Raw genomic sequence first — 25,592 nt, 5'->3', positions numbered from 1 at the left:
AAAGTGTTCATACTTCTGGACAGGGGACATTTACTTCCAAGAATGTATCCTTAAAGTATATTCTGAAAAAAAGAAGTTCTGCACAGAAGTAATCATCACAGGGCTAGTGGTCTTAACACAAAACTAAGGCGTTACAATGGCCAACAGCAGGAGAATGGTTAAGCAAACAGTGTTACATATATGTGATGGGAATATTATGTAGCCATGAAAACAATATTTATAAGGAGTTTTTAAGATCATGGAAAGACCATTATGAGGTTCAGTTGGAAAATAAAGCAAGATAAAAAACTGAATATGGAGATTGGGTTCAGTTATATGGAATTTTATATATAGGACAGACTGCAAGGCAATTATCTATAGTTGTCTTTGCTTTTTTTGGGGGGGGGATTTTATATTTTTCTGAATTTTAATAGTAGTGAAGACCAAGTACTCTGGAGCCAGACTACCTGGATTCAAATCCTAGCTCAACTACTTACCAACTTTGTAATCTTGGTGGATTATTTAGACTCTTTAGTGTTTCAGCTTCCTAGTTTGTAAAATGGGGTGAAAAGTAATTCTTACACCTCACTGAGTTATTCTGAAGATTTAATGAGTTATATTTGCATATTATATAATCTAATCTAATCTCAGAATATAATTAATTATATAGTTAATATTTATATAATATATATTTTAATAATTTATATTTTATAAATAATAAAAATAAAAAAGTAAAATTATTTCATAAGAACATAGCTCTCAGAAGTAAAATATTTAATAAGAGAAATGAAATTTTCAAAAAGGCCATAGGTAAGTCCTTCAACAATAACCAAATGTAAGAATGGTCAAGACAGTGGGCATGTGGCTCACTTTCAGTTCCTAGGTGGAATCCTCTGGAACATTCTTGGCCCCCTGGGGACCTGAGCTGTGTATCTCTTGCCCATGTTGGTTTCTGGATCCTGAACTAATTGAGAAACATCCTGATTTCTTCACTCACCCCAGCACAGGCTCAAAACAGCAACAAGCCTGAGTGGGCTAAAAGACCTGGGATGTGCAGTTCTGTGGTTTGGGAGGCTCTTTGGATTGATCTTGACTTTGGGAACTTGTAGTCATGGCATCCCCATCAGAAGGAAAACACTGAACCATCACAGGTGGTTTATTAGAATGTAGTATCTCCTTGCTGAGAAAAATAGACAATATTTTCTATTTATATTCCCATGCTGGCTCTGTTCAAATCTGTCACCCATAAATACCCTGACAGCATTCCTTAGTGTGATATTAACCTTCCAGGATGAGAAGACGTTTTTCACTAAACTCCCACAACTCCCCAGACAGGGACATCAATCATTCAGGTTTGTCAGGGACAGTGACAGAGACATTCACTGGCCTTTTGAGAAAGCCAATTCATTCTCTCTTTCCTGTCTTCTCCCTGCTTCAGAGAGAGAGCAGGAATTTCACATGGCTTCAATCTAATTTGAGTGTTGTGAGGTATAAGAGTATAAAAGGTTTGTGATGCAGTGAAATACACCCAGTGAAGTTAAAGAATAAACCCAACGTTCTGGGCTCCATCTTTCAGTTTCCCCTTCTGTCTGGATCTGAGTGAGAGGGAAGAGTGGACTGTAATTCCTGCCTGTGGGTGTCTTGGCTAACACAACAAACAGTGGAAACCAGAATGGCCCCACAAGCATGTTTTATCACTCTTACAGCCAACTCAGGGAAAGAAAATCCTCTTTATTAAATCCCTCCCTCCAAGAAGCCAGTTACTAGAGATGCCAAATACACTGGTGTGGATGACTGTGGTCACTCAAATCAAAGAGCTTTAACATAACCTCTTCCCACTGCTATTTCCATAAAACTAACAAAATTAAAAAAAATTCCATTAGGATTATGCCACACACACAGGCCCAGAGAAAGAAAGCCTAACTCATTCTCTGATGAATGACTCCTGTATTCCAGCTGCTGGATTTCATATAGTAAATTTGGAAGGAACACTACCACTAGGACCCAAAGAAAAATGAGGCAAGATGTTAACACATTTCCTGGGCATAAAACGTAAGAGTGATGGCAAGGTCAGCCAATCAGTCAGTCAGTCAGTGATAGTTATCAAGTGCTTGCCAAGAAACCAAAGAAATAGAAGATAATACCTTGTCCTTGATGATTGATAATGCAGTTGAAACAAGAACACATACACTTGTAATAGCATAAGAATGCACATTTAAGTTTATGCTGGCAATAAGTGTTAGTTATTCAATTTAGTTAGAAAATCACCCCTCCCTCATTTTAAAGTTATTTTACCTCTAAGGATGGAGGGGTCAGGGGGAACTTAATAATATAAACTTATTTTACCTAAGTTGTAGCTCCTGAAGGTCAAGAAGAATCATTCCTCCTCTTGACAATTTTGGGAAAATTTTTTCTTTTCTAAAAACAAACTTGTGGAGTTCCCTGGTGACCAAGTGGTTAAGGATCTGGTATTACCACTTTAGTAGCTAAGGTCACTGCTGTGGTACAGATTTGCTCCCTGACCTGGGAACTTCCACATCCTTGACCCGGGAACTTCCACATGCCATGAGTGCAGCCAAAAAGTAAAAAATTAATAAAAATAAATTTGAAAAATTTTGGCCAATCCAGCAAAATATATGCAAAGAAGAGAAAAATTATCTTTATTTCCACAATTCAAATATAGAAACACAAAAATGGAATGTTATACATATTGTTTTGTATCCTGTTTTCTCCCATAATATTTATCTATGAGCTTCACATAGTATTAAGATTCATTCTTGGGAGTTCCCATTGTGGCTCAGTGGAAATGAACCCTACTAGTATCCATGAGGATGTGGGTTAAATCCCTGGGTTAAGGATCTGGTGTTGCCACGGGCTGTGGTGTAGTGGTGTAGGTCAGAGACACGGCTTGGATCTGGTGTTGCTGTGGCTGTGGTGTAGGCCGGCAGCTGTAGCTCCAATTCAACTCCTAGCCTGGGAACTTTCATATCCTGCAAGTGCAGCCCTAGAAAGCAAAAAAAAAAAAAAAAAAATCATTCTTAACCACCCTCCCCCTTTATTTTGTCATGTGGGGTCACTGATGGCCCTGTGATGACAGGTTAGGTCAGCTTTTCACGTTCACTCTTGCTGCTTAATGATGTTAAGGCAGCTCCGTGCAACTCAGTGTGGATCTCCTTTCTAAAGTTAAAGGGGCATGGAGGAAGTTAGAGGGGAATTAAAGGAGTTAAAAGAATCACATGACTAACTGTGATACTAGAAGAGCATCCTCTAGGGCAGCACTGTCCAAGGGAACTTTGTGTGCTGATGGAAATGATCTATATCTCACTGTCCACTATAGTAGCTGCATGTGGCTACTTAGCATCTGAGAAAGGCTAGTGAGACTGAGGAACCCGCTTCTAAACTTTAGTTTTAATTAATTCAAATTTAATGGCCACATGGGGCTTGTGGCTACTGTATTAGACAGCAGTACTCTAGAGCAATCTGCATTCCCAGGTTTATTTCAGGAACGTTTCTGATTAAATTCCTGGGGAAAAAACACATGACCCACTAAGAGTTTAAATAAAAGCCAGATAATTACTCTTAGACTCCCAGCCTTCAAGTTAGGAAATATATTACACTCTTTATTACATTTATCTTTTCCTTACAAATTTACACTCTAGTCTTTGTGGAGGGAACCAGAATATAAATATTTCAATAAATGATCACTTAACTCATAACCCTCAGGAAAGCTAATGCACATTGTTTTAAGCTAAACTTCCACGGCATTTCAGCTCTCCTGCAGGAACCACTTTCCCTTCTGGAAGTAAAAGCAACAGGAAACACATCACCCACCTTCTTTTCTGCAGACCCTACGCCCTCTGGGGGTGGCACAGCACAGGTGAGTCTCCAATATTCCCCCCACCTCACCCCCACCTCCGCCGCCCCCGGGGCGACGATGGAATAAAGTTCAGTGCAGAGGCTTTACTCAATTGTTGCACTCATAGATAAAGATGAATACCATCAGCCCGAACTTCGTCAAGGTGCCACGTCAGGAGCTGTGTACCTAGTGTAATTGTTTATACAGCATATGGCTTTGCAAAATACAATTCTTGTTCTCCTTTATGCTGAAGCTGGGAACCACCACCAGAAGTGTAGGATGGACAATATTTAGAATCAAGACTGACCCTTCCCTGCAGTAGGTTCTGCCCAGACCATGATGCCAAATTACGGATGCAGACAGCCTATGTGTGGAGGCCATCACAGGCATCAGGAAAGGCCCCCAGAACTAATTCCTCAACCAGAGTTTGTCTTGATCAGGCTGAGCAGGACCCTTTGTGAAGCTCCTTGGAAATAATGTGAGAGCAATCACTTCCCAAGACCCCTCAGTATCTTCAGATGTAGAAACCCTTCAACTCCCCTATGATCAGATAGCATCATTTTCAGGCATCTAAGCTGAATACTATTGTTTTCTGATACTGCACAAATCTCAGGAGTCATCTGTTCCCTTGACCTTTCAGAAGAAGCACTGGTTAAGTGTCTGCTTGCCTTTGCTGTTTTATTTTTGTAAGATGAGAGTGTTCACATTACCAACTTCATAAGGTAACTATAAAGATTAAAGAGGACTGATAGATGGTCCATGGGAAGGGCCAAGCATGTGCCTGGCGCATAGCACTCTACAAATGTTACTTTTCATTTTTCGTCCATATTCTTCTAATAACACAAGCATTTCAACTTTTATGGTTCCATTCATTCAGCAACTATATTCTAAGCACTTACTCAAGAGTTAGAGACAGAGTAGTGAATAAAACATACTCCATGTCTTCTTGGAGTTCACATTTTAGTAAGAAAGAAAGATAAATACATAAACGAGAAATCAAGTAATACAATTTTATATTATACATGACAATAAAAAGGAAACTTTCTTTTAAGGAAATAGAGAAATGCAACTCTTTTCTCCAGAATACATTCAAGGTAGGAAGAGGAAAAGGCTGGAAATAAGAAAGAAGTTTGGGCACTATCTAAACTTTTTAAAAGAGCTTTAGTTCCCTTTGTTTGGCCCTGTCTAGTAATTAGGAGGCCATCCCACAGCTCTGCTGGGGACCGGTCCTGGCAGAGACGTTTTTTTTTTTTTTTGCCAGTGGTTTCAATCAGTTCCTGCCTGGGTAGGAGAATAAGCAGACATCAATGGCAGAGGCAGAGCTGTCAGTGCTCGGATTTTGGTGGTACAGTTGTTTGCTAGTCAAGTGGAAGGAAGGATATATATTTATGAGCTTTACGACTCTAATCATTTTTCCCCAGAGCCTATAATTTTGTGGGTTCCTGTAGGAAGTGCAGAGTTTGGGGCTTCAGTCATGTGATTGGTGCACGCACAGGGGCATGAATGAGCCGACATGATGAATAAGAGGGTTCACATCAGAGTGTTCCAGGGACAGGGATGCAGAAAGGACACCCATGGCCTTACTCCCTTTGACTTCCCTAATTTCTGCTTCCCCCACACTCCTTCCTTGTCTCTGGGGACCCCTGAGCTGTCTCCTTTGAATATCTTCTGTGATCTATGATACAAGCTAATGAGAAGAAAAGAGAAAATATAGGTAAGTCTCTGGTAAAGCTCTCAAAGATCATAAGAAAATGATCTTTGGCATCACATCTTCTTAGCCTGATTTCTTGCACTCCAACTTCACTTAGAGAAAAGCTTAGGGACTCACACACTTACTACTTACATGGTACCCTGAGTACTAAAAAACTTTTAGGATTCCTTCTTAGGAATTCCAGCCTCTGATATGCCTATCTTATCAGTAGGTGATAGAAACAAATGCTCTCATTATACAAAGAGATGGAAGCAGTGGAAGTGTTGAATCCCTTTATAACCAGTACTTTGTTTATATGATACCATAATAATAAAAGTGAGAAATTGATATAATTTTATTCTTTTAATTTAATTTTTTTTCTTCTTACAGCTCTACCTGTGGCATATAGAAGCTCCCAGGGTCAAACTGGAGCTGCAGCTGGCAGCCTATGCCACAGCAACACCAGATCTGAGCTGCATCCGTGACCTATGCCACAGCTTGCGGCAATGCTGGATCCTTAACCCAATGAGCAAGGATCTAATCTGCATCCTCACAGAGACAATGTCAGGTCCTTTACCCATGGAGCCACAATGGGAACTCACATATAGTCATTTTAATATTTACCAAACATCCAGATACTGGAATTATTCATAAACTAGAATAGGGTTAGGGTTAGGGTTAGGGACAAATGGGCAGCAGAGCTAAAATAGTCATCAGTCATCATATAATTTCCTACTAAGAACAAATGGGCAGCAGAGTTAAAATAGTCACCGTCATCATATAATTTCCTACTAAATCCAGAGCTTTCTCATTTGCAGTTGCCTTGCTTTGGCATTTTTGTAGATATTTTGGTTAGTGTTACACCAAGTCCTCAGAGAATTCCATCAGAAAGAATAAAATGAACTAATATTTATTTGCTCTGAAATAAGCATTCTCTTAGGTGTTTTACATAGAAAACTTTCATTTTTAAAACTTCAAAAAATTGAAATATAGTTGATTTATAATATTGTGTTAGTATTAAGTGTATAGCAAAATGATTCAGTTATACTTATTTTTTCATTTTTCAGATTATTTTCTATTATAAATTATTACAAGATATTGAATATAGTATATACTCCTAACTTAAGAACCTCCCCTTTCCCCTTTGGTAACTGTATGATTGTTTTCTATGTCTGTGAATTTATTTTTATATAGATTCATTTGTATTATTTTTTAGATTTTACATACAAGTAATATAATATGTCTTTCTCTGTCCAATTTACTTCGCTAAGTACGATATTCTCTAGGTCCATTCATGTTGCTGCAAATAGCAATATCTCATATTTTTTTTTTACTTACAACAACTTTAAGTACTATTATCCCTGGTTCATAGACAAGGAAACAGGAAAGTTCAAGTGACTTACCCGAATTCTCATAGCTACCAATTTTCAGAACTAGGACTCAAACCCTGGTTTGTTTGATGACATATTTCATGTAGACTACTAGGGCTTAAGCTCACAGACCAAATCAATTTAAATAAAGTCCTGCTAATTTTGTTGAGGTCCCTTACTGCCAGATCATAGGCAAAGTTACTTTGATTGAATCAACACTTCATAAGAACAAACATTTTCATTAGGGAAAAAAGCACTGAATTAATTAACAAAATTGATGAAATTACCTAAATACTAAAAAATTCTAAAATCTCTCAAGAGTAGAAAAAGAATTTCAAAAAGTTCTTATGGTCAATGTTCTGATTTAGCCCCTATTTTATTTTTCTCTATTTCATGAACAACTTGGATCTGGGTTTGAATCCTGGATGACCCATTAACCAACTTTATGTATTTGGATAAATTATTTTTTCTTCTTGAGCCTCATTTTCTTTTAAAATATACAGAATTGAGAAAATGTTATACATAAGAGTGTTTATTAAAACATCCACTGCATCCCCTGGCATGTAGCATGCCCTCGGTAAATAGCACCAATTATTGTAATCGTGAAATAAGCTTAGAAGTATTTCTAGAGTCTGTATAATGCATAAGCAATTCTTAAGCAATTTTTCTCTCATAACACACTACCCTGAGGTATAAAATGATACTACTTTAAAAAGTGTAATCTCTACAGTTTGGTTGCCATTTTTTGCCTTGGCTCCTGGTCTTGGCCAACACTCATCCAGGTCTTCATCTAGTTAGAACTCTACTAAGCTTCCTCCCTGGAAGTGGTGGAGAAACTGACTCTTCATTTTAATATGGAGTCTATAAATGGGGAAGCTACAGGAACAGCTCACAGACTGTGTTAGGAAGACAGATTTTTCTTTGGGCTGAGAACTGAACCAGCTTGCAAAGCACCCGAGCTATTTAAGACTGACATTTAAGCAACTACTGTACTAAAAAAGAGGAAAATAATGGAAATAATAACCCTTAACATTCCATTTGAGCACATTCCTATGGAAGGAACCAGGGTACAGTGGTTGAAAAGCTAACTGGTGGAGCAACGACCTGGTCCCCTAGCCCTTGGTCAAGTCCACCTAGTTCCAAGAAGTGGAGACATTTCATCTACAGCTTCTACCTCTAGCCCACAGGCTACAGAGAGATGCACTCTGAACACCCTGGTGCCTCTCATAGCAGCTCACCTGCTCTGCAGCAAGCTGCTAACAGCATTTATTACTATGAGCCATATTCTTGCCCTCTGACGTGTATACTCATTTCCAAGGATGGGGTAGGGGAAGAGGAAGATGGTCTATTACTGAGGTCTGCAAAGGTTCAAATAAGGGTATGGAAGTGGCAGCACATGTTGCTGAAAGGGACAAAAAGGAAATGGAAGAAAGAATGAGAAGGAAGCTATGTATAAAACAGTCTTGGTTAAAAGGTGTAATCAATTTTCATTTAAATATTTTCAACCCACCCAAAACTTTAATGCATAGTGGCCTATGGCTTCCAAATTCTCAAAATAATAAGCTGCCAAAGGAAACTAATTGCAATGTGTCTCAGTAATTGCCATGTGTGGGTATAGACAGTTACGGTAAAATGGTTCAGTGAATCCTGATGGTGATAACACACATACACCAATTATATAAAATAGTGACTCTCAAAATCAGAAGACCTGAAGACTCTTAAGATGGACATGAAAGGCAGCTTCATCATTTATTGGCTATGTGGCCTTGAGGAAACCATACCTCTCTGAACCTAGAGGTCCATATTTATAAAAAAGGGAAAATAATACTATTGTGGCAGTATAATCCTCACAGTAGGAAGGGGAGGAAGCATGGAGAACAAATGGAAAGGGATTCAGTGCCCAGTTGCCCATGATTTGCCACTCATGCTCCATCACCTGCCTGTGACTCAAAAATCCAGGATACATATAAAGCCCAGGATGAAGTATGGAGGATTTGAAGAGTCAGCCTGGTGGTTGTGTGAAGAAAACTTTTGGCCAATGGTCACGGTTGTTAAGAATGAATTGGGTATTTCTCTATGAGACAGGGCCATTCTGATGCTGGTGTATGTTTATACACCTCCTGGGTGGCTGCAAGGATCAAGTGAAATAATATGTGTGGAATACTTTGCAAACAGTAAAACACATTGAAAATTCTAGTCCTGACTGTCTCATTATAAGCCTGGTGTTACTTATCATCCTATCGTTTTTGAGCACAAAGGCAAATTTGCCCATGGTTGTGTAGAGCTCTGCTGCATAAAGCTCACAAGCAATCCACTGACTCGGAAGTGAAGCAGAACAAGGACAGTACAGCAAAGAATGAAGATTTAATTTTGTCTGTCCTGTCATTCCAAGCAACCTTTGCTTTAGGAAAGATCTGGTAGAGAAGAGGATTCCAGATGGGGAGTAAAAGGGATATTCACATGAAGCACCTTGGCCTACCCTGAGGTCCCTCACAACCATTCTGGTTCTCTACAGCTTTCAGGTTGTGCTGCATTTACAATTCTTCCCCAGGGGCTAAAGTGAGAAGGAAGCTGGAAAATAGTTACTTCCTCAGCCAAGTGCTTCCTGCGGATTATTTCTGATTGTCCAGGTAACCTGGAGAATTTTGTGGTTCCAAGCCACCATTTTCTGCTGGATGCCAGAGGCCACTATCCTTGAAGAGAAAAAAGACTGGGCAGGAGAATAAAGCCACTAAACTCATCCAAAGAACACTTTGTACTCTTTCAGAAAACCATCCCAGATCACCTGAATTATTCTGCCATACTGATGACATAATTTAAGTACTGGAAGTAAAGGTTTTGCTTTGGCATGTGTGATTTGAGATTGGTTTTGTGGAGGAATGTAGGAGAGGAGTGGCTGGTCATTACACTTAAATGATCTAAAAAAATGCCTGAAAGTTTTTACTTTAATAGACTTGCATCTTTCAGGTCTAGTTCTCCAAGACCTTACAAAAGAACAAAATTGAGAGTTTAGTCAAAACAATCTGATTAGAAAGGGAAAATTTCTGTAATGAGAAAGAGCACTCGTAAATATAAGTAAACCAACTAGAAATTCTATGGGAACTAGAGGCAACTTAAACTATTTATAAGCTTAAGGACCCTATGCGGGTATGTCAATTTTTTACAAAAATAAGCAAGTAAGTAAATTTTTTCTTTTCTAACTTAAATAGTTAATAAGAATTATAAAACTGCATTTAAGGAATGTGCTAACAGTCCAGTAGACCTGGTTTGTTGATTTAGTAATCAGGCTTCCAGTTTCCCCTAGCACACAAGGTGCTTGAGCAAATATGGCCCATGAGACAAAACACATGCACGCATGCGTGTGCATGCACACAAACACACACCCATGGGATAACACCACTCACTCGGGGCAAGCAGAGAGTGAGCGCTCCCTTCCCTACAGGGACCATGACAGCATAGCCACTGGTAAGAGCACAGATTCTGCTGTCAAATGGCCCTGTAGTTTCCAGCTCTACCATTTCAAGATTTAAAAAATCTTGGGCAAGTTACTTAATGTTTTAGTGATTCATATTCCCTATTTGTGAAATGGGAATAAACAATGCCTTCTTTATAGGGTCGTTAGGAGGACTAAGGAGAAAGGGCACTGTGAGCATTCACCATACTGCCTGTCACAGGACAAAAAGAAAGGCAAACATTTCCAGCAAATAGTGCGCAAAGACATGAGACAAGTGGTTGGTGGGAAATCACTTCGTATCATGAGTCATAGCACTGGTACTGCCAGCAGAATTTTAGTCCTATAAGAAACCTCATCTACAATGGTTCCACATTTAACCTTCACACAAAAATAATTCTCAAGTAACTAAAAACTCCCATGGTACTGTATCTACAGGTATCATCATGAAGGGGAATGAGTGTGGGCTTTGGGGAGAGACTCTGTTTATAAAACCAGCTCTGATATTCACTAGGTCTGTGACTTGGGGCAAGGTGCTTAATCTCTCAGTCTCACTTGCGAGGCTACATTATATTAATATTTTTCTTAGGTTATTGTGAGGATTAAACAATATAAGTAGAAGTATCCAGCATACCCAATATCTGGTACACAGTAGAAAAATAACAACCACAATGAAAATAGTTCCAATTAACTGAGCATATATCACAAGCTAAGCATTTTCTCTCATTCTTATACCAACTCTGAAAGAGAAGTATCACTATCCCCCTATTGTGCATGGAATGAAAAAATCAGAGTAAAGAATCAAACCAAAATGAAAACAGACTCATAAGTATAGAGACTGAATGGGTGGTTTGTAGAGGAAAGGGTAGTAGGTGAAACAGGTGAGGGAGATCAAGAGGTACAAACCTTCAGTTACACAAAAAGCCACAGGGATGCAATATACAGCATAAGGAATATGGTCAATAATACTGTAATAACTTTGCATGGGGACAAATGGCTACTAAACTTGTGGTAATCATTTCATAATGTACGCAAATGTCAAATCACTGTTCAGTACACCTGAAACTAACATAGTATTATACACCAACTGTATTTCAAAAAAAATAGAAAAGTCAGGAAACAGAGATTCAGGGCATTATATAACTTGCTCATAAGATTCCAATTCAGATCTGCCTGACTCCAAACACTTTTTCTACAGACATTTCTATGGCTTTTTTCCTACAGCTCACTGTTTCTCTTCGTGGATCGCCTTGAGCAAGTCACAATTTCCTCTTCTGAGATAACATGACCAGTTTGGGGGTGTGTAAGCTAGTGGATGAGAATGCTTAGAAAAATAAAAATGCTCTCAAATATGAGGGCCTTACATCTACAGGCCCTGGGAATGCCTCAAAATACCTCTACCGAAGGGCTGTCACTGCTCAGAATTTCACTACTGACACTTAGTACTAGGTGTGCAAGCACCCATGAGAAGAAGTATTGTATTAAATTTATCTTAATGTATAAGTGAATCATTAAGTTATCCTATTTCCTCTAGGGATAGGGCTCAGACAGTTGATAAACACTAGATATCTAAAGTGAGTAGCAGGAAAATAAGAGGAAGTGTTCAGAGAAAAGGGAGACCCTGAAAATTTGACTCCAAGTCACAAATTTTGCCAATGGCTATCTCCATCAATCAGTTTAAGAAGCCGTGGGCAAAAAAAAATCCCTCTCTTCCTCCTCCCCTTTTTATTAGTTCATATTTATTCAACAAACTTTTTTTTTTGTCTTTTTAGGCCTGCATCTGTGGCATATGGAAGTTTCTTGGCTAGGGGTCAAATTGGAGCTGTAGCTGCCAGCCTACGCCACAGTCACAGCAACACTAGTTCCCAGCCCTGTCTGTGACCTACAATGCAGCTTGAGGCAAAGCCAGACCCTTAACCCACTGATCAAGGCCAGGGATCAAACCCACATCCTCATGGATACTAGTTGGGTTCGTTACCACTGAGCCACAATGGGAACTCCTATTCAACAAACTTTTATCAAGCATTACTGTGTGCCAAACACTGAGAGAAGATACGGTTTCTGTCTTAAGAAAACTTAGAATTTAGTGATGACAAGTTGATTCAGTCATCCTAATATCCTTATTGATACATGGGTTTAATCTATGAGTGTGTGTGGATACTTAATTACATATGCAGATTATCATAGTTCAGTTTTCCATAATCAATCAAATAGCTATTCTGCTTAAGACGGCCATCTTACTACACACTTCTCATAAAACCCAACATGTTGAATTTCTGACTGTACTCATATGCATAACCAAGTTTAACTTTTGTTTTATAGAATTAGCAGCACACTGTCAGAATTTATCAAGTACTAGCTATGTAAAATTGCTCTTGGGATAATTTTGTAGTAATTAAGTATATAAGCATAATTAAGAATTTCCCTGGCTCTAATCATCAATCCCTAGTACTATATAAGCATTAATAACATGATGGCTGATACTAAAAATTATTCCTGATTATGACTGCTGATGATAACATCAGAATAACATGAAGGGCACTCATTGGCTTATTCTCCTTGTGACTATGTCACAACTTTCTCTGTGAAGACTATGACATGGCTGATTTACAATCAATCTTATTTGTCTTCCTGAGATTTCAAGGGGGAGGTTGTGACACATGCCTAAGTTAAATTTCTAGACTTACTGCTTTAGTACTTCACAACCTCACATACACAGATAGGAGTAAATTTCCTATGGGAGGGAAGTATGTTTATTGTCTCTACAATTTGCTTTTAAAAAGTAATCTTGAACATTTAACACTATAAACCCCCAAAATGAGATCAGTCGTGGCTGTAACCCACAGGACTCTTCTGGAAAATACCATTGCAAAATCAGTGTTAAGTAAACAGCCAATACAGAGGAACAAATTAAGCTTGTACCTGACACATCATTCCATTTAAGTATCAATGCTCTGAGGTTTCTTCAGTTTGGTTGTTTGGTAGGACAAGCTACTTACAACATGTTTTGTTCTTGGACTCCTGTTGGTGTCTGGAAACCTTTTGTTTTCTGAGTCAGTCAATGTGAACTGCACTTGCACTGACAACCTTACTGCTCCACACTGAGATGAGAAAATGCCACTACTGTTTGGGAATTGACTGGGGCCTCTGCAGGTGGGGCATACTTTAAATCATGAGAAAGATGGCTTATGGACCACAGGAGCTAAGACCAACAGAGGAGGCTCCCACATCCCCCTGCTACTGCCTTGATATCAAACAGCTCAGGCTGGGTAGACAGTTTTATGGATGATGAAAATCTCTGCTGGCCAGTGGCAACTCCAGAGGGGTGAAAATAAGAACAAGTAGTGGAAAGTATAGAAACGCAAGAGAATAAGGGAGAGGGGCAGAAAATGGGGCAGCAATAGGCCTCTAGTCTTTACTAGAGTAAAGGTTTCTAAGAGGCAATCAATGTGAATGAATCTGAGCGATAGTTCCATTTTATAGATCAGAAAACTGTTTTAGAGAATCATTGGCAGACCCTGTCATGTGTACATCCAATTAGCTTTATTACTAGAATCTCAGTTTTGTTGAGCATGGCAGTGCACTAAAATACCTGCCTTCCCAGATTCCCTTGTGGGGATGGCCACGAGGCTAAATTCTTCACTCTTTCCCTCACCTCTGCCTGAAACTGGGCAAAGAAATGAATGTAGAACATCAGCATCCATGTTGTGACCAGGAGGATGGGAGCCACTGTCAACGATGGCAAAGCAGGAAGCTGGAGGACACTGGCACACTGTTGGCTTCATGGGGCTGCTCCTCGTCCCTGCACTGTGTACTTGTAGCTGTGTAGTCACGTGAGAAGAGTACACAAATTCTGAGAAGTCCTTTACTCTGTACAAATGTGTGTTACAAATAACAGGCTCTTTGTGAAAACTAGGATTGAAATTAGTTTCGGGAATTACAAAATATTCAAGAGGAGGAGTGTCCGTCATGGCTCAGCAGAAACGAATCTCACCAGCAACAATGAGGACTCAGGTTTGATCCCTGGTCTCACTCAGTGGGTTAAGGATCTGGTGTTGCCATTAGCTGTGGTGTAGGTTGCAGACATGGATCAGATCCTCGTTGCTGTGGCTGTGGTGTAGGCCAGCTCAGCTACAGCTCCAATTCGACCCCTAGCCTGGGAACCTCCATGTGTGGAAGGTGTAGCCCTAAAAAAACAAAAAACAAAATATTTCAAGAGGAGATTTGGGCAGCCAGTTCTATGTGGCTAGAGGGTCTTTGGTGGTTATTAAAAATGCACAATAGTTTGCATCTACTAACCCCAAACTATTGTGCATTTGGGTATCTTCTTTTTTTGGCTCTGGCATGTGTCCCTTCCTGAGAGCCCATTCTCATTCTTTCTCTCCTCCTCTCAAAGTTTCAGGGCCCCCCCCAAGCTAGTGGGAATATCATAGCTGCATGGAGGCTCATCTAAGTCCAGTGCTAAAAATTTCAGGAATTTTGCAAGCCTGTTGTTACACACAACCATTATTAAAAAACTAAATTATAGGAGTTCCCTAGTGGTTCAGCTGGTTAAGGATCTGGCATTATCCCTATAGTGGCTTGGGTCACTGCTATGGCACGGGTTCAATCCCTGGCCCAGGAACTTCTGCATGCTGTGACCACAGACAAAAAAAAAAAAAAAATACCAAACCCCCAAAACCTGTATTATATAAGCTTATTTTTAAACTATATTTTTAAAAGCTAATAAGTAGTCATTTCTGAAACCAAGTAGGATCCTGTGGGGTTCCTGTGTCCACCACTTCTAGTTTGTAAGAAATAGGCCTCATTCAGCCTCTATTACCTTCCCTGAGTTCCAAAAGACAGGTTCAAGCAGTGGCTAATCAAGGAAGGGAAAGGATGCAGAGACATGGGAGAAACAGTCAAGAAACAATAATGCAGTCTTGGGACAGGGTCCTCGTTTCTCCTTAAGGAATATGCATAACAATATCTTTGAGTTCTTCTGCAGAACTGAAACATCCTACAAATGGAAGATGTTAACTATCTGATGAAGCATTCTTCATTCCAGGACCACCCGAATCAGTCCCAGGACCACTAAACACCAGCTCTGAAGAAGAATGAAAGCTTGTATCTATGCTGATCCTTATCTGCAGCCCTGTTTCCCACTTCCCAAAATTATAAAACCACTTCCTATTCTTTCCTAAAGAGGGGCACAGTCTTTAGGGCATTAGCCTGCTGTGGCCTCCTTTGCCAGGCAAAACAATAAAGTTATTTTTTTCTACTTTGCCCCAAATGCTGTCTCTACATTTCTATTCAAAACCAGTTGACAGAGGTCAAGTTTCTGCAACACTTCCTAATTATCATTTACAACTATTGCACCTGTGGAGTGGAAATGCTCTATAATGGTACACATCATTATGTGAATGTTACCACAGAATGGGCAAGTACTACAAATCAGGGTTTTGTGGGGTTTTATTTGTTTGTTATTGCGTTTATTAGAGAGGTGGTTTTGTTTTGTTTTTTCTTTTCCCACCACCCCAGAGGCATATGGAATTTCCTGGGTCAGGGATCGAATCTGACCTTCACCAGAGCTGCGGCAACACTGGACCCTTAACCCACTGAGCCAGACCAGGAATTAAACCAGCATCTCCAGAGAGACAAGATGGGTCATTAACCCACTGTACCACAGTGGGAACTTCAAGGAAGGTGTTTTTTTTTTTTTTTTCAGGTTTTTATTTTTTCTATTACAGTTGATTTACATTGTTCTGTCAATTTCCGCTGTACAGTCACACATACATTCTTTTTCTCACATTATCCTCCATCATGTTCCACCACAAGTGACTAGATATAGTTCCCCGTGCTATACAGCAGAATCTCATTGCCTATCCACTCCAAAACTCTCTATGAAGGAATGACCACAGGACTTCAAAAACAATAATTTAAAGGACTCAATTTTAATGTTTTCTATTCCCACCTTTCCCTCAAATCTTTCTTTGTAAATAATGATTAGGAAGACAATTTAGATGATTAAAAAAATGCACAAAAATATTGACTGGAAACGGTGGCTTACAGGAACTGAGACAGCAGATGACAGAACGGGCACTTAGTAAGAACTGTAATCTGTAGCTCTCTACGGAGGCAGTCCCTGGGATCATGCTCATTCCAAATTTTATTAGAAGAGAGTAGAAATGGTCTCCCTGTGCAAAAGATAGGCTGAGGGCTGCTTCATTTTCTTCTTCTCTTGCTATCTAAGCTCCTCTTGCTTAGAAAAGATTATGTGTGAGTGAATACAATTCCACACTATTCTGACATCATGCCCCCATTTACCAGTTGTATCTGAGTGAACCAGCCTGTTTATTTTAATCACTGCTCTTTGGGTATTCTACACCGGAAGTCCAATGTAATCCCAAAAGTTAGGATGTAATGTTCTTATCTATCCCATTCTATTCTCTACACAATGCCCCAGCTGACTTTCCTAAAGTACTGGGCTGGCTTCTTCACTCAGTAGCATTACACTTAGCACGTCCCCAAATCCCTTTATGATCTGGCCTTGATGGTTCCTCCACCTCTTCTCCCTCTAAGCCAGCGCTTAACCTGTATATCCCAGCCACATAAACTGTCTTTGATTCTTCTCTCCAGGCACACACCATGCTGCCACTTGTGTTCTTGCTTGGGTACTGTGCTTCTGCTCTCCTGGAATGTGTCTCCAATGATCTATTTATCTTCAAAACCCTATTCAAGAGTTACATCTATGTCACCTTCTCTGACACTGTCCTCTGCATAAAATGGGAGGGGGGGCTCTGATTTCTTCTGTTACTGCATGTATCACATTACATTAATTAAATGACATTCATGTTTGCCTGGCAAAAGTGGGTGACCAATAAACACTTGCTGAATTGAACTTGGCTTCTCCTGGATGGGACCAGAAGCAGGAAGGTTGTGAAAAGTATTGTCCTACGAATGCCCATGACATTCTAACAGCTTGGAGTGAATAAGGCATTTAAAAAGAAATCATCCATTAGTACCATATCGAAATGTACAAACATCAACTCTCGGGCAACTAATCCAGGCAAAATTTTGAAGCTTGCCTGGGCAAGAGAATGATCCTAAAGAGAAAAAAAAAGACCAAGGAAGAAGCTTACTTGATTGGAAAGAGTTGTCCTTATGTTTACATCTAAAGTAAAAGACTGAAGTGTACTAAGAAGTTGCCTTGGAGATGCCACCCAAGCAGAGACCTGTAAATGCTATCAGCATTCAAACATTAAAAGAAATGACATCTTATCCACCTTACTAATGAAGGCGGTATGAATGGATGAAGTGGATGCAGAATCAACAAAACTGAGCTCTGGTCCTAGTTGAGGGAACTTGAAAAAGCAGTGCTATTAAACTTTTCAAAGCATAGCCTTCTATAAAATACCTCTTAATAAATATATACACAGAGCACACAACATCTAAGCTCTTTATCAATCAGTATAACATGAACAAAACTCCATGGACCTTATTTTCTACTTTATCTATAAGACCAAAGCCCCTCTGAGTACTAACCATTTATGGTTCTATGTAATGGGACAGTACCTACATACAATAGTGTATATTCCATGGAAAGAGATAAATATATATTTATTTTGATGTGCCTTTGACTTAGAAACAGATTAAGGTATGATTGTGAAATGTGGACCTCTTTTATCTATTTATTTTGCTTTTTAGGGCCACACATATGGCATATGGAAATTCCCAGGCTAGGTGTTGAATGAGAACGGCAGCTGCTGGCCTATGCCACAGCCACAACAATGCAGGATCCAAGCTGCATCTGTGACCTACACCAGAGTTCACGGTAACACTGGATACTTAACCCAATGAGTAAAGCTAGGGATTGAACCCACATCCGCATGGACAGTAGTCGGGTTACTGCTGAGCTACACTCCTGGACCTTTTTATTAAAGACGCTCAGGTATTTTGCCAAGGCAGCAATGGCTAAACATTTAATATTCTTCTATGTCTTAATATAATCTCAACTCTCTCATTTTTGAGAGTTCTCATCTCTAAAAATACAATGATGACATTTTCCTCTGACCTTTATCTATGGCAGAGAGCACAGAGAGGATGGGGGTGATAATGCTCATTAAAGCCATGAACTTCTTAAAAGAAAGAACAAACATTCCCTGTAGTTATTGTGTTAGCAACCCTGACATTTCTTGGGGCCTTAAAAATCTAGTTTTATTGGGGATGAAGCTCCTTGAAGAAGAGGCTATATAACACCATAGAGCTGCCACCAGGAGTGCAACCAGGAGTTCCGCTCTTACGCAGTGGGTTGAGGATCCAGCATTGCCACAGCTGTGGTGTAGGTTACAATTGTGGCACAGATTTCAGTCCCTGGCCCAGGAACTTTCATGTGCCATGGGTGTGGGAAAAAATTAAAAAACAAAAGACAAAACAAAACCTAGTGCAACCAAAGCAGAAAGGCATGGCCGGGAAGTACAAAGAAGTACAACTCACTGAGAGGGTCTTTGCTCCTCTCACTCCCAGCATTGTATTACCCACTTGAAAAATACTGCATCAATTTGGTCTTTATCCTAAGGAGCAGTTGATGAGAAATGCTCTTGTGTCCAAAAAGTTTCAGAAAAACATTTTCAAAAAAATGCTTAGAGGAGAAAGTAAGGCTGAATCTGGATCCCTCCTTCTCAATTCCCAGCACCGGCCCATGGGCTAATGCATGAACACTCTTTGCAAGCTCTTCACTACAGCTACTTGTCTATCTTCCAGGGAGAAAGTCATGATGTCCCAGTTTGCAACGACTATGTCTCTTGACCTCTTCCAGAAAGGCTAGTGGTATTGATTTATTTTAGAGCTGCTATTGTCACTGGCAAAGACCACTTGGGTGCAATCTAGGTGACAGGATAAGGTATAACTTCTTCTTTTGTGTTTAGTCTAGTTTCACCTGCCTATAGAGGATCTTGCACCTAACACATGGGATTACAGTTCCCAGTGCAGAACTGCTGCTCTACACACTTCAGCTTGGTGTGCACTGTGCAGAATCACTGCAACTCAAGATGGAGATGGCAGGCCAAATGCTGCACTGGACCCGTAAGAACCCCTCCAATCCTTCCGCAGAGAAGAACCCTATAAAGCAGTCTTGCCTACAGGCTTCCCAAGAGAGCATGTGTTCTAAAGCAAGAGCTGGAGACTTTCCATTCTTTGATCAAAGAATAAAGCTTTCCTTTGCTTCTAAGTTGAAGTTGGTCTCGTTTGACAGAGCAGAAGGACCTGTTAGGGACCCACTAGGGAGGATTGGTAACACTATTAACAGCTTCTCATTGGCCATGGGAATTTTTAGCAAAGCAAAAGTTAAAAAAAAATACCCACAATTACAAATTTCAACTGAACTTGAGAAATATTCATTATATTAATTAAAACTGAGAAATACGGCAGAAGAGTCATTTGTTAAGGGGCAGGGCAAAACGATAAGGTAGATCCCATTATCTGTGTCTTCATGTTTCATTATTCATTTGTTGAGTGAGAGTGTGTCAATAACTTATTCAGTGAATACTTAGTAAATGCCTGCTTTGCACCAACTATTATGCTTACCCAAGGCTATAAATATTATTCCTATTCTCAAAGAGTCTAATAAAGAAAAAGGAGTGGGAGGAAGAGCATTAATTAATTAAGCACCTACACTGTGCCAGGTGCTTTTCTTGTCGAACCCTCATAACAACTGACGAGAGAAGGTAGGTAAGACTCCCCTCATTTAATGAAAGTGAACTAAGCCTCAATAATTTGTCCAGAGTCACACAGTTGAGTAGACTGGTATTTGCATTCAGATTGGTCTAATTCCAAAATATCCTTTAAAGTTTCTTTTGAAAGAAGAAAGGAAATCATCCATTATCCTACCACTATGATTTAAAAAAAAAACAAAACTGTTAACATTTTGGAGAATTTGCTTCCAGTTTCTTTTCTATAAGTAGGTTAATTTTTGAAATTTTAAAATGTGTTTCACAGTTGTAATCAAAGAGTGTTACACTGCATTTCATTAGAACTATGACACCACTGAAATGCTCCATTATTCTATACTTCACCAGAAAGAAAAGTCACTGCCAATTACATGATGCCACTAACTGAGATATATTCAGATTTCAGCAATGTTAAAATATGAAGGTAAAAATTGTGTCTTAGAATCAGTGACCTATTCTGTATTCCACAAAGCCTGAACTCATGTTGTTTGCCTCCTGTCTGCAGTTAAGAGTGGGTTTCACAGCACCTGGATCTCCCTCAAATTAGACAAGATCCTCTCAGAGATGGGAAGGCCCCCTCAGAAGGGAAAGTGCTCTACCCATCTTTCTCACACTTGCATTGCTTTACACATAGCAGGCACTCAAGGACTATTTCTTGGTTGAATAAACTCATAACTAAAGCTTAATAAGAAATTTACCATAGGCCCAAAGAATGTTTGTGGAAGCCTAAGTTTTGCTATGGAACAGGGGGTTTGTGTGACTATACTCAGAGAGGAGAAGAGATGAATGGAACTTTGAGCCAGAGCCAGTGGCCCCAGTTTTTTCAAGACTCTTCCTTTCTAACAGCCTGTTACTGTCTCTGAATTATTTCCTCATTGTCTGTCCAGACCCCTGCTTTGATGTTCTTATCCATACCTAGCTCCCTAAGACTGCCTGATTCTGCCATCTTGGGAAGTTAATCACACTTATGCATACTCAGGTTGAATACCGATGTGGATTTGGTTGGGGACACCATCCATTAATTTCAAGTAATAACTCATATGGGACACATTCGGGAATCAGCAAGAGTCAGATGGAGGACAGTCATATTTTTCAGGAGCTGAAAGTCTCAGTTAAAGTGGATAGTATGCCTTCTGCTCATAAAGGAAGTGTGTCTGGCCCTAGGAAGTAAAAGGCTATGTATAGTTGGAGTCTATATGATTTGACAACTCAAGTTTCTATGGATGTTCACTAAATTATCAGCAAAATTAAGTAAAGAAATGAAGCTAAACTTAATTCACCATGCATACTCTAGGTTAAATGCAAGATCTACACAGTTCGAAAACCATTACCATTATGATTTCTCTTGCCTTCTTTCCTTTCTCTTCCTCAATGAACCTATCAAGTATCTATGTGTCTTTGCAACATGTGAAGAACTGTGCTAAGTTCTCTAAGAGAAAGGACAATGGGTCAGACAATTCTGACTTTAGAAAGAAGTTTACACATTACCACTGAAGACAAATTTTACACATATTGAAGTAAACCACAAGGACCAGAGAGCCTAAGTAGTATCAGAAATATAGGTGATATGCCATCAGTTTAGAGCCAGGAGAGATTACTTCCAGCAAGGAGATCTGGAAAGGCTTCAGAGAGGAAGCGCCATCTCATCTGGGCTTGAAGGGTGGAAAGGATCTAGACATATGGGAATGGGGGCAAAGACCTGTGAGAGGAGGCATGCATGGGCAAAAGGACTCATGCTGTTTTCCTTTACACTGTTTATTGTTTAGGAAACAAGATACTGTTGTTACGGCCTATTCATGAGGTGTTAATAGCTCTGGGTTAATGAATGGATCATCATCTTGGGCTGACCACTTGGCAGTGTCATAAGTTATGCCACCTTAGGGCCAAAGCCAGGAAGACAGTGCCAGATTTCATGCTGATTAAGTGTGAAATTTTAGAGGAAAGTCATAAAAGCCAAAGCCTGGTAGCATATAACAGGGCATTTGAAATAGGCTACAGGTAACTAAGACACTTGATTAAAAGCAGCAGCACAACATCACTTTTCAAAACTCAAGGGACTGATGACTACTAGCTTACCATGCACATGGATTCCATTTGGTTGAAAAGAAGAGTTTGTGTCTGGCTGATAAGACTTCAGGTGTGATCCTGAGGGCTGCTGGCTATGGGGAGGCTGTGTTCTCTGCATTATTGAAGAAGGAGCTGGAACTCTCCGGGGGCTGATGTGGTGAGGAGATGGAGCAGAAGGTGCAAACCTGAGAAAACAATTATAAAAGGAAACATAAGAGACGTGAAGTAGCAGGAGCGAAGACAAACTCTTCAAAGCCAAATTCTAATTCCCCATTCGGGCTGTATAAGAGCATGTCAAAAAGCCTTCTTAAAAAAATTCTTAAGACTTTTCTCTCCCATTTTTAACCACTGACTTCTCAATTGAGATGCTGAGGGAATAAAGGAGATTAACAAAGGGAAAATCTAGTCACAATCTGAGTTTGTCAAGCTTCTTAAAATGCATTTCTAACACTTTGCATTTGGTAAAATTCAAAGCACATCTTTTGTTCAGACCCCTTTTCTGCTAATTTTTAGACCTGTTTGCATTTTAGGGGAAATTCGATCTGTGTGTTTCTGATTCATTTACACTTAAGCTCATAAACATGTTGTTCTTTAAGACATGTTTGAGGTCCAAGAAGTGTTACAAGATTTTATTACAAGCCTTTCTAATTCTATTCTCTTTAAACAATACATTTTCTTTTGCCAATAATAAATTAACTTAAACCTCGAAGGTCAAGTGTGGTTTGAAATCCAGAACCCAAGAGATCTGTGTGGGTTCTGTGCTTGACAAAGAACATTGTCCAGGGTGGAGCAGGAATAGGATGTGCGACATCTTTTGCAGTCAGATGTGTCAATCACAGTAAGACGAGTGGTAGTTTCTGAGGCAGGACATGTAGGTGTCCAAATAAGGTGACATCATCAACCAACCTGAGATATAAAATGGATAACTATCCATTGAAATTCTAATTGTAAGGAAAATGGCAAGATCTGACTCACTAGATTTAAAATGACAGTTTATACTTTCTAACATTAAAACTCTCTGGAGTGTCCTTGTGCAAACAGTGGTAAAGCTGAGCAATGACCACAGACTATCAAAATGACACTCGATTTGCCACTTCAGTAGGGAGATGGTGCAAGTGTGATGGGGAAAGGAGCAGGGACTCTGTCAATGCAGTGGAAGAAAGCATCACAATAATGTGGGGGAAAACAATATTAGCAATCAAGTGTTCAGTCTCCCCAAAAGGCTCGAGAGGTTGAAATTTTTAATAGGCTGTTTATTATATGATGTAGAAAAATAGGGTTTGGTTTATACTAATATGCCAATGTTGTCGCCTATGTATACCACTTATTTCACAGAAACAGGTCACTTCATTTTGCTGGGCTTTTTGTATAGGGCCATAGATAATCAAAGAGAGGACGAACCAGTCAACTTTATCAAGCAACTTTTGATGTTTTGAAGCAGAGTATTTAACAAGGCAGAGCTTCTACGTTTGTACTGCTACAGGAAGAAACCATGAAATGTAATCCCACTTCTTTCTGCCTTCCCCTTGCTGAGGTTTGATGAGATTACGGAAGAAGGTGACATAGGAATCAAGAAGTTGGCAGAGGGGGAGAAGAGGGGGCTAGTTAACTTGTGGAGAAGGGAAGTCAGAGGAGGCTTAAACAAAGTAGCTGGGTTAGGATGTCTGCTTAATCAACAATTTCTATCTTCACTCAGCTGGAAGAGAATAGGAACTGAGTATCCTGTGCTTGGTAAATATACATTTGCCAAGTACATCGTCTTAATTGGAATTAGCCTGAAAAGCTGTGCTGAATGGCCTTGAGAAAAAAAATAGCAAACAAAACCTGGCACTGTCCTGAGAACGTCTAGTAAAAACTTGCATGCCAGGATTCCCCATCTAGAGGCTATTTCTTGGGGAATATGTCCTCAGTGTGTCTCATGTGCAGCTCAGAGGTTGTGGAAGAGGGAGGAGGGACCAGAGACTGTGGGGCTTGAAGGAGTCCACACTACCAGCCAACACTGGAATCCCGTGGACAGAAGACTGCCAGGGAGGAAGGGAAAAGGGTGGATTTGAATTGAAAGGCAACCTATGCCACTACTAAAAAGTCACTGTTTTGCTTTTTTGAGGGGGCAAAGCAGTAAGACCCTTTGACTGACTTCTTAATTATATCGGGAATAAAAAATGCAATATGCTCTTGACGTTTTTCCTGTCTTTTCTTCTGGTACCTCTGCCACCTTTCTTTTTTGATAAGGACTGATGGAGCAGAGATGTGTAGGTGGGCAAGTTGCAATATTTGGAGGTATGACCCTGGGACTCTTGGCTTGATGGAGGAGAATAATTTTGTTCCACAATTCCCTCCCCTAAAGCACAGTAAGTCTGACTTATAAACAAAGGTTTAATAAACAAAGAGTAGAAAATGTATATGAGAAAGGGGAAGGAATCAAGGATTGCCAGCAACAAAAAGTCTTGTATTTTTATAATTTGGGAGGATGTGACTACAGGGTGAATTATGATTACTAGCTATAAAAGAGTAATATTCAACCAACTGAAAGAACAGAATTCATTTGTGCGTTTTAGGTGTCATCTAGAATGTAAATTCCATAGAACAGACCTTTATATCTATATTTAGATTTTATATCCACATATAAATTATATATCTATGTATGTATCTATCTAGAGAGTGTATAATTATATGCTAATTACAAATCATTCTTATCTATTCATTCACACAAGTTTCAAACCCCAGCCATGCTCTTTTGGCAACCACATGTTTCTTAATGTAATAACAATGTTGAGCAAAGAAAAAAATGTGGAAGTACATACACATCAAGATTTTAGCATCATTCACCTGAGAGACCTGGGGAGGAATAAAATAATGCTTACTGCACTTTAACTGACTCTACATTTTGCTTTCTGCTAATTCAGACTGGATTTTTCTCCATGGTACTCAAAGAAATTATATGATATAAATTAATACAATTTCAAATTATATGATACAATACAAATTAATACAATATCAAATTATATGATATAAGTTAATACAATTTCAAAGTATAGTATGTCAATCCATATAAAGTATTAATAAAAATTTAAATATATGCTATTCTAGATGGAATAAATGTACACCTAAGGTAGTCTCTGATTTGGAAAGGAAAGAATTTGTGCAAAAATTCTAACTTTTACATGTATAGAAAATAGATGAAGAGTGTGATTTTGCTTATCCAGACAATTGCTAGGAAGAAGGGAATAAATTAGATTTCAGCACTAAAAGTTCAGTATAAGAACTGAATGCATAAATGTGCCTGATTTTCAAGTACAGTGCATAGAATCAATTATGTTATTGCCTAAAAACAGTACATAGTGTTTTACTGAAAAATCCCTCACAATCTATTAATTCAAATTTAATTTTTATAAAGCTTCCCTACTTGTTAACTGGCTCATAGTTGAGTAGAAACAGCAAATTGGAATCAGGAGTGGGGAGCAGGAGAGGA

At 39.3% G+C, this 25,592-nt stretch overlaps 1 protein-coding gene across 3 annotated transcripts in view; it reads right to left on the bottom strand.

The window, feature by feature from the left end:
- Positions 1-25,592, bottom strand: part of GLIS3 (GLIS family zinc finger 3) — a 486,532-nt gene that overhangs the window by 6,497 nt on the left and 454,443 nt on the right. For all 3 annotated transcript variants that reach the window (XM_047767694.1, XM_047767695.1, XM_047767696.1), the window contains one exon: positions 22,130-22,305. In XM_047767694.1, the coding sequence (XP_047623650.1) occupies positions 22,130-22,305 (176 nt within the window). The remainder of the gene's footprint in view (positions 1-22,129; positions 22,306-25,592) is intronic.

The sequence above is a fragment of the Phacochoerus africanus genome, chromosome 2 (assembly GCF_016906955.1).
Source record: "Phacochoerus africanus isolate WHEZ1 chromosome 2, ROS_Pafr_v1, whole genome shotgun sequence".
Taxonomy (NCBI): Eukaryota; Metazoa; Chordata; class Mammalia; order Artiodactyla; family Suidae; genus Phacochoerus; species Phacochoerus africanus.
The sequence above is the reverse complement of the archived record's forward strand: the minus strand, read 5'-3'. Positions and strand labels throughout refer to the sequence as shown.